Below are 10,551 nucleotides of genomic sequence, written 5' to 3'. Positions count from 1 at the left end.
TCAAAATATTGTGAAAATGAAAAGATTTCTCGGGATACGCCGAGAAGAAAATGACACTTAAATCGAAGCTTCTTTTCTATTCATTTCAGTTATAATGGCGTTGACATTATAACATTGTTGATAGCCGCCGCATTATATTTTGTAATAACTCCTTTGTTTGGTGTTTTGCATTCACCAAATACAGTTCAAAACTTAGTTCACAACATAATCTAAAGAATACAGGTAAAATAAATGGATTTTGAGAGGTACGCCGAAAAGATTTTAGCTTTTGAGCGTTTTCCCGCCAAAATACGCGACATAATAAAAAACCTCCTCTTAATAGTCTGACGTGTGGTTTTCTAGTATTTTTACAAAGCAGTACTCTTTCAACCACATATTTAGCTAATTTATATACACATGCAAAGTTTTAACATATATATGTATAAAAATAACTTAACTTCAGTCTTAAGCGGTTACACTTTCACGATATTATACCAGAAGAAATCGTTAATACATCGTGTTTTGATTTTAAAAGTATTCCTATAAAGGTCTTTCTTTGTTGTATATATGAACTGAAATTGCTCAATTTTCTCTAAACGGATAACTTAATCACAGTTATCGAATCAAATGATGCCTTTGTAATCGAAAAAAGATTGCATTTTGTATTTTTGAGCCATTTTGTATAAACTTAAACGGCTCAATTTTCTCTCGACGAAGATATTATTTACAGTTATCGAATCAATTGATGGCTTTTTATCGAAAAATTATAGTATTTTCAACTATAGGCGGTCAGATTAACCGTGATAATACTGTCGAAATTGTTTGTGTACTTTCTCCAGGTCATTTTGAATGAGTTTGTTTCATCGTTATTGCGAAGTGAATAAATCCACGCCATGATCAAAAGAATTACTAGTTTTGGTAAAGTTTGGGAAGTCAATCCTCTTGGTAAAGTAAACTGTAAGAATTCTTTGAGTGATAGATATGGTTTAACGATGGTCAGGCTAGCTAGCTTTTCAACAGCCTGATGATCTAGTTTTAAGTTGTTTTTTAGTAACTATTTAAATATGAATCGTTTTCAAAAGGTTTCTCCTCAAATGTGGTATTGAACATTGAACAGCGTGATGTCTAGTTTTAAGTTGTCTTTTTATGTTGCCATTTAAATATGAAGCGTTTTCAAACGATTTCTCCTCAATTGTGGTATAACAACTGACTGAAATAGACCACAACACTTCACGACGTGTCAACTAAAAGACCTTCGCCAGGCGAGTTAGCAAAGGTAATAATTTTTGTCTATTTTAGCAAGTTTTTCTACTGTACTTCACCTGAAAATGTTGCAAGACTCTGTCACGCGGTTCGTGGTTACATTCAAATTAAAATGCCCTTCCCGCTTTATAGTTTCCAGCGATTGTTTTGAATTTGATACTCAGATGCAGAGTGGGATTTGTAATTTAAATGTCAAGTGGAATAAACATGTGACGAACTCTCCGAAGACACAAATCGACTGAAAACGGAAGGACTTGAATTTGTTGTGATGTGCTCGCTTTGGATTTGAATTTCTCGCTTGGTAAGTGCGTATTTTCGTTCAATATCATAACACTTTCATCCCCAGCGGTATCTTGCTGTCTGGCAGTGTGTTATCCTAAGAATAACTTTAGGCGATTAAAGCTTTTACACTCAGCCTTCGTCGGTGATTATTTTATTGTGAAGCAGGAAGTTCAACTTTGGTTAAATTTCGCCTTAGACTTAGTATAATAGCGGTTGTTATAGTTTTCCTTATACTAGAATTACTAAAGGCAGTCGAAATTCAAAGCAGACAATCGCTTTTAAAGAATAATTTGATGTTATTTTGATTTCTGTAACGATTAACGAAATTGTTCGACAATGTAGCAATATTATTAAAACTTTGCATTCACAAGCACATTGTCATTGAAAACCCGAACGATTCGCCGTTCTCTTTCTCTCATGGGCAAAATGCTACATATAGATATAGTGCCATGCATAGTAGTTCTTGATATGCTCACCATTTAAACTTAAAAAACTGGTAAAATCCGTTTTAAAATTGTGCTGAAATTATGTCATACCATAGGCAGCCCAATGGCGAATGGTTTTATTTGATTTAAAAATGTACACTTTGATGAAATTCACACATGTGTCATTTATTTACATGCTAATATACTTAAATCCTGTTACTTACAACGGGCGACTTGCGTGTCTAACCATAGGTAGCCCAATGCGCTGCATTACGTACGTCACTCGGGTCACGTTTATAGTATATAATAATATATATGTTATTATATATTATATATATTATTATATACTATATACGTGACCCAAGTGACGTACGTAATGCTGCAGCACATTGGGCTACCTATGGTCTGACAAGGCAATGTAGATAGCTATTATATATAGTATAATATATCCTAAGGTAGGCAACTTCAATCACAATATTCACATTGACACATGCAAACAATCCGAAAATACGTCAATTTACGCCTAAAACTAAGCTAAAATAACAAGAGAAATAAAATCTACGATAATTTTACTATACACTGACTATATTTTCATAATTAAAATAAGTTATGGAAGCGAGAAAAATGCGAAACGTTTTTGATATTTTACTCATTTTTTGAATGGGCCGATGCTGGACCCGCGCTGTTGACTTTTAAAAACGTTTGAAAATGACGAATTTGCTATCTGATTGGCTGTCTTTTATTCTCGCTGTTGTGACAGCCAATCAGATTACAAACTCGTCATTTTCATTCAAACGTTCTCAAAAGTCAACAGCACGGGTCCAGCATCGGCCCATTCAAAAAATGAGTAAAATATCAAAAACTTTTCGCATTTTTCTTGCTTCCATAACTTATTTTCATTATTAGAATATAGTCAGTGTATAGTAAAATTATGGTAGATTTCGTTTCTCTTGTTATTTTAGCTTAGTTTTAGCGATAAATTGAAGTATTTTCGGATTGTTAGCATGTGCCCATGTGAATCTTGTGATTGAAGTTGCTACCTTCATTTGAATAGTAATGAATACAAATTTTGACTATACTAGATTTCATAGGTAGCCCAACACTCGAGTTCCCGGCGCGTACACGCTACTCCGTGATCAGCATATATTAATTTATCCTAAGGTTGGCAACTTTATCACCAATTATCAATAATATATCACATACATACATGTCAAACTTCGATAAAAACTGAAAAACTACCATAAAATACTGCAAAATTAATAAATATAAATGAACTTGGATATATTTTCTAAATTCCGACATAGTTTTTAGCTTCAAAATGTATTGGCAAATACGGAAATTTGTTCATTTAATTTAAAATAAAGTTTTTGAAAATACATTGTTAAAATTTTCTTGTCGATAGGCGGGATCCAATTTACCCTGCATTACGTCACCTTCGGAGAAATCCCGAGTCAATCCTATTGGCTGCTCTCTCATGGAGCAATCTTCGGAAATTTTCCGACTTTTCAGCAGCCAATAGAATAAATAGGATTGACTCGGGATTTCTCCGAAGGTGACGTAATGTAGGGTAAATTGGATCCCGCCTATCGACAAGAAAATTTCGACAATGTATTTTCAAAAACTTTATTTAAATGAACAAATTTCCGTATTTCCCAATACATTTTGAAGCTAAAAACTATGTCGGAATTTAGAAAATATATCCAAGTTCATTTATATTTATCAATTTTGCAGTATTTTATCAGTTTTTATCGAAGTTTGACATGTATGTATGTGATATATTATTGATAATTGGTGATAAAGTTGCCAACCTTAGGATAAATTAATATATGCTAATCAATGAGTAGCGTGTACGCGCCGGGAACTCGAGTGTTGGGCTACCTATGTAGATACTAGAGATTTATAACTGGTCACCTCAGATTCATTGGTCAAAACACCTTTTAAGACTTGGTTTTTTCGTTCTTAATAACAAACAGAATTGATCAAAAAGAGATTAATCTGAGCCAACCAGTTTTAAAATTTAAATTATAGTTGTTTTAACGAACTATTTCATAGGAAGCCCAGACAAATGAGTTCAAGTTAATAAAAATCCGTAAAACACTTGAGATATGTGTTAAAATGAATTAAAGTATATGTAATTTGCTACAAAACTACTGTTAGAACCATGTATGTAGCGTGCTCCAATGGCGCTGCTATTTGACTATGCAACTAGCGACGTAACTTACCCAATAATATAGTATATAAGTTTTGTAACAAATTACATATACTTTAATTCATTTTAACACATATCTCAAGTGTTTTACGGATTTTTATTAACCTAAACTCATTTGTCTGGGTTTCCTAGGACTATTTTCACTGAATGCGATCTTTACAAATCTTTCTTTATTGTGTAGAATATTTTCTTTGTGTTTCTGAATGGCATCATCTGTAGTCCAGGGGCAGGGGTCAGGATTTGACGAGAACCGTTTCGATGGTCCTGTAAGCGAGAACTTCAAGTGCACGATATGTTTTAACGTCCTCAACGACCCGAAGAGTTGTCAGAACAACCAACATTACTTCTGTAGCGCGTGTATTCATCAATACGTACAAAATTACTCTCAGACTTGTCCTGAATGTCGACAGGAATTGACGGTGGAAACGTTGGTCACACCTCCCAGGATTTTGTTGAATTGTATTTCAGAACTTCCAATCAAATGTGATCACGTCGAACGAGGTTGTACCGCCAGAGTTCAACTTGAAAAACTTAAAAATCATCTCGATGAATGTGGTTTTGCTCCGGTTACGTGTGCGAATGATGGTTGTGACGCGGTTGTCAACAAACGAGACAGAATTCACCACGAGACTGAACTATGCGAGTTTCGCAGAGTGCAATGTCATAATTGCGAAGAATTGAGAAATGAGATGTCGAGATTGAGCGAGAAACAAGAAAATTTGAGCAAAACTACTGGTCAAAAACTAGTAAAGTTGGAAGGAAAGCTGGATCAAGTCACAACACGGCTTCAGACTATCGAAGGGAATGTTATGAGCAAAATTACCGGGTTAAATTTGGCACATGAACGAGGAAATGCGAGCGTTGTTCAGGAAATTAACGAGATCAAGGGTTTTATGAGCGATGTGTTGCATAAACTCAGTGATATCAACAATGTTGTCTGCCAAAACCAAGCCTCGGAAACCCAGGAGAAAGAAAATAATAAAAGAGGAGACGAACGAGTTGGTGGACTAGCCGTTGCTTTGGATGATAAGAAAGGAGACGAACGATTTGGTGGACTAACCGTTGCTTTGGATGATAAGAAAGATAGTTCTGCTGAAATAAAAAAAAATGATGAGCTGATGCAACACAGCAAAACACAGGTAAAATTGTTATAGACTGAAAGAGCTTTCATAATTTTTTTATTCTATGGTATTTTACTTTCCATTCAGGATTCTTCTGTTGGTGAAAGCCCGAAGTGCAATATTCCTGCCTGGTCGCCTAAAGATTATGATGGTAATGATAATTCTGACGATGTACCTCGGCCTTGGTATGTTCCAACACTCACACCGAGAAAAGAACGGTTTAGGCTTAATAAAAAAGGCCGCGCTGCCGACGCAGTCGTCGCTCAATCTTCGCCTAGATCCAAACCCAAAACGCACAGAAATATTGAAATAGGCATGCAAGTAGCTGTTAGTAGGCTCAATGGAAATCTGAGCGTCATAGGAACGGTTCGATATGTCGGAACTTTACCTCTTGACAGAGAGAAAATTTACGTTGGAGTCGAACTGGACTTTGCAAGTACGTTTTTTACATTTTTTATGTTTATTAGGAATGAAAAAATATCTCAGTAGCTTCTAAAGTTGAACGTGAATATTAACTTTCGCATTTAAACTTTTTCCTTGTAGACGGTGATAACGATGGCGTCTTTGATGGAAAACGATATTTCTGGTGGTAAGAATGATGAGTCTTAATATAATAATATATATTCAGTATTTAGACGGCCAAAAACCATGACCAGCCGACAATTTAAAAAAGTAAAGACTCCGAGAAAACCGAGAAAACCGGACATCTTGAGAGTCAAAATACGAGTCAAGCAAGACACAGGTTGAGTTAACAAAGTCCTCTTCAAGACTTCATTCTGTCTGAAAATGACTTTGGAATAAAGTCGAAAATTTACAGTCTCAACCTGTGTCTTGCTTGATTCATATTTTGACTCTCAATATGTCCTATTTGGAATCTTTTTTTTTTTACTTTACTATATCAGTATATTTCTTAACTAGTATTACCGTGTCTTTGGTCGATAAAATTAAGTATGTTGTGACCCTGGATGTTTTTGTTCAAGTTTTTTAAGTGCAATAATGCTTTTGATAAACTTTTTTCAGCCGACTGAATCATGGCGTTTTCTGTCCCATTGGTCATGTGACACCATTGTGATAACTATAGAACGTCAAGTATCGTATGAACTCTCTTCTATGAAATAAATCAGTTGTAAATTCTGGTAAAGTATCTCGGAAGAAGATGTGTGACGTAAATTTTTCAACAAGTAATCTTTCGCATGTTATAATTATTTTGATGATATCGATACAAACCAATCGATAAATATTGGCAATCAAGAGGAGTCGGTATAACAATCGATACTAAATACCAATGATGAAGTGTAATAGTTTTACAATGGATGATAATTAATTTTTTAAAGATTCCGTAAAAACGTGTGTGTTTTGTTTGCTCTGCATATATATTTGAAGATCAGTTGTATATTTTGGACAGCTTTGGGCTTTTAAACCGCGGTTCCTTGCCGCGTTCTTGGCTACATTGGAACGCATATTCAATTTCAAAATGCCCTTCCCGCTTTATATTTTCAAGCGATTGTTTTGAATTTGTAATTTGATACTCAGATGCAGAGTGAAATTTGGTATTCAAAATATCAAGTGAATATAAACATGCAACGAACTCTCCGAAGACACAAATCGACGCGAAAACGAAAGGACTTGAATTTGTTGCGATGTGTTCGCTTTGGAATTGAATTTCTCTCTTGGTAAGTGCGTATTTTCGCCATTATCATAACACATCCATCCATTAGTATCTTGCTGTCTTGCAATGTGTTTCCCTAAGGATAACTTTAGGCGATTAAAGCTTTAACACTTGCCGTTCGTCGGCGAATATTTTATTGTGAAGCAGGAAGTTCAACTTTGGTTAAATTTCGCGTTAGACTTAGTATAATAACGGTTGTGATAGTTTTCCTTATCCTTGAATTACTAAAGGAGTCGAGATTTAAAGCAGACAATCGCTTTTGAAGAATAATTTGATGTTATTTTGATTTCTGTAACGATTAACGAAATTGACAAATTGTTCGACAATGTAGCAATATTATTAGAACTTTACATTCACAAGCACATTGTCATTGAAAACCCGAACGATTCGTCGTTCTCTTTCTCTCATGGGCAAAATGCTACATATAGATATAGTACCATGCATAGTAGTTCTTGATATGCTCACCATTTAAAATAAAAAAACTGGTAAAATCCGTTTTAAAATTGTGCTGAAATTATGTCATACCATAGGCAGCGCAATGGCGAATGGTTTTATTTGAAGTGAAAATGTACACTTTGATGAAATTCACACATATGTCATTTATTTACATGCTAATATACTTAAATCCTGTTACTTACAACGGGCGACTTGCGTGTCTGACAAGGCAATGTAGGTAGCTATTATATAGATTATAGTATTATTATATACACAAGCGCCAGATATGCATGGGAGGTATGCTGCAATTTCATTGGTTGGCTACTAGACAAATATTAGCTGATATCTGTCTAGTAGAGAAAGTAAACAAAATGACTGAAAGATTTGGGGAGTTGAGTGAAATAGAAATCCAAGCTTTAGTTGATAATAGCACACCAAAATGCACCAAAAGGGCGACAAAGTTTGTGTATATAATAAAACAGTTATTCTGTTCACTCTCGTCGTATATGGCCGATAGCCAACTCGGCGCTACACGCCTCGTCGGCTATCAGCTCATATACGACTCGAGTTCGCAGAATAACTGTTAATTATAAGTAACAGGATTTAAGTATATTAGCATGTAAATAAATGACACATGTGTGAATTTCATCAAAGAGTACATTTTTAAATCAAATAAAACCATTCGCCATTGGGCTTCCTATGGTGACACAATCAACCTAAATTTTGCTATCTTCATTTGAATTCAAATTTTGACTATACTACATACTAGAGATTTAAAACTGGTCGCCTCAAATTCATTTGTCGAAACACCTTTTAAAACTTGGTTTTTTCGTTCTTAATAACAAACAGAATTGATAAAAAAGAGATTAATCTGAGTCGACCAGTTTTAAATTATAGTTGTTTTAACGAACTATTTTCACTGAATGCAATCTTTACAAATCTTTCCTTATTGTTTAGAAGATCTATTTGTGTTTCTGAATGGCATCATCTGTAGTCCAGGGGTCAGGATTCGACGAAAACCGTTTCGATGGTCCTGTAAGCGAGAACTTTAAATGCACGATATGTTTTAACGTCCTCAACGACCCGAAGAGCTGTCAGAACAACCAACATTATTTCTGCAGCGCGTGTATTCATCAATACGTTCAAAATTACTCCCAGACTTGTCCTGAATGTCGACAGGAATTGACGGTGGAAACGTTGGTCACACCTCCCAGGATTTTGTTGAATTGTATTTCAGAACTTCGCATCAAATGTGATCATGTCGAACGAGGTTGTGCCGCTAGAGTTCAACTTGAAAAACTTAAAAATCATCTTGATGAATGTGGCTTTGCTCCGGTTACGTGTGCGAATGATGGTTGCAACGCGATTGTCAACAAACGGGACAGAATTCACCACGAGACTGAACTATGCGAGTTTCGCAGAGTGCAATGTCATAATTGCGAAGAATTGAGAAGTGAGATGTCGAGATTGAGCGCGAAACAAGAAAATTTGAGTAAAACTGCTGGCGAAAGGCAAGTAAAGTTGGAAGGAAAGTTAGATCAAATCACAACACGGCTTCAGACTATCGAAGGGAATGTTATGGGCAAAATTACCGGGTTAAATTTGGCACATGAACGAGGAAATGTGAGCGTTGTTCAGGAAATTAACGAGATCAAGAGTTTTATGAGCGATGTGTTGCATAAACTCAGTGATATCAACAATGTTGTCTGCCAAATGCAAGCCTCGGGAAGCCAGGAGAAAGGAAAAAATCGTAAAGAAGACGAACGAGTTGGTGAACCGATCGTTGCTTTGGGTGATAAGGAAGAAATATTTGCTGCACTAGAAAGGCAAAACCTGCAAGAGAACCTGCTATCGTTGGAAAAGGTGCAACAAAAAAAAGCACAGGTAGAACGGTTTTATAGACTGAAAGAGCTATCATAGATTTTTTATTCTGGTGTTATACTTTCCATTTAGGCAGAATCTCTTCGTGAAAGCCGCAAGGGCACTACTGGGAAAAGCGAGGAACCATCTGTTCTCGATGGGCCGCCTGTTCTGGAAGATTATTATAGTGACGAAGATGATAATTCAGACGACGATTCTCGGAATGTTTTAGCAAAACTTTCAGCGAAAGAACGAAAAGAAACACCGATAAAAGATAACGAAAATGGCGCCGGAAATTTTAAGCCAATTGCCGGCGCTGCCGTCGCTCAATCTTCGCTTAGATCCACTCCTCTGAAAAGCAAACTATTTAACCCTAAGAAGAGTAAAAAGATTAAAAAAGGCACGCAAGTGATAGTTCGGCTCAATATCAATAATCATGTTCGGAAAAAGCTAGGAATGGTTCAATATGTCGGAACTTTACCTTTTGACAGAAAGAAAACTCATGTTGGAGTCGAACTGTACTCTGCAGGTACGTTTTTTACATTTTTTACGTTTATTAGAAACGAAGAATATATCAGTAGCTTCTAAAGTTGAACCTGAATATTAACTTTTGCATTTAAACTTTTTCTTTATAGACGGTGATAACGATGGCGTGTTTGATGGGAAACGATATTTCAAGTGGTAAGAATGACGAGTTTTAATATATTTATAATATATTTTTTCAAAGCTTGTTTGTACTACCATTGTATATTAGCATGTGTCCTTGGTCGCCAATAGAATTAGCTGTCTGTGCGACCCTTGATGTTTTTGTTTAAGTTTTTCAAGTGCAGTAATGCTTTTGATAAACCTTTTTCAGCCGACCGAATCATGGCGTTTTCTGTCCCATTGATGATGTGACACCACTAGCTTTTCCCACCACAAAAAAAGGTGTACGCAAAGATTTCGAATTATGAGAAATCAGTTGTGATTTCTGGTAAAGTATCTCGGAAAAAGATGCATTCGGACACGTGTGTCCTAAATTTTTCTAGAACATTTAACATTTTGTTTATTATGTACATCAATGTAAACCAATCGATAAATATTGGCAATCAAGAGCAGTCGATATAACCATGGCCAGAAAATTCGGACATAGTTAACATTCTACTTCCGCTGAAATTTGCATATGGTGTCAAAATAAAGCTTCGTGAGTTTATAGTAAACTGTAATGTGCACAGTACTAAACGCTAAAAATACACCTTTAGGTAGGTCGATTATAATTTGCCTTAATTGCTCGTTGCAGAGCAAGTTAATCTTAATATTTTTATATAG

General features: G+C 35.5%; 2 protein-coding genes across 2 annotated transcripts; both read left to right on the top strand.

Moving 5' to 3' along the window:
- The first annotated feature begins 257 nt into the window (after window positions 1-257).
- LOC114538427 (TNF receptor-associated factor 3-like) lies at window positions 258-6,631 on the top strand. The gene is made up of 6 exons (XM_028559603.1): window positions 258-1,255; window positions 1,375-1,543; window positions 4,340-5,297; window positions 5,367-5,715; window positions 5,823-5,868; window positions 6,300-6,631. The coding sequence occupies exons 3-6, from the start codon at window positions 4,362-4,364 to the stop codon at window positions 6,349-6,351; spliced, it is 1,383 nt and encodes a 460-aa protein (XP_028415404.1). The 5' UTR covers window positions 258-1,255; window positions 1,375-1,543; window positions 4,340-4,361; the 3' UTR covers window positions 6,352-6,631.
- A 34-nt stretch (window positions 6,632-6,665) lies between these two features.
- LOC114538431 (TNF receptor-associated factor 3-like) lies at window positions 6,666-10,419 on the top strand. The gene is made up of 5 exons (XM_028559607.1): window positions 6,666-6,952; window positions 8,341-9,267; window positions 9,337-9,772; window positions 9,879-9,924; window positions 10,100-10,419. The coding sequence occupies exons 2-5, from the start codon at window positions 8,362-8,364 to the stop codon at window positions 10,194-10,196; spliced, it is 1,485 nt and encodes a 494-aa protein (XP_028415408.1). The 5' UTR covers window positions 6,666-6,952; window positions 8,341-8,361; the 3' UTR covers window positions 10,197-10,419.
- Window positions 10,420-10,551: the final 132 nt, after the last annotated feature.

Source organism: Dendronephthya gigantea, unplaced genomic scaffold (genome assembly GCF_004324835.1).
Source record: "Dendronephthya gigantea isolate DGI-Jeju-01 unplaced genomic scaffold, DenGig_1.0 000184F, whole genome shotgun sequence".
NCBI lineage: Eukaryota > Metazoa > Cnidaria > Anthozoa > Malacalcyonacea > Nephtheidae > Dendronephthya > Dendronephthya gigantea.
The sequence above is the reverse complement of the archived record's forward strand: the minus strand, read 5'-3'. Positions and strand labels throughout refer to the sequence as shown.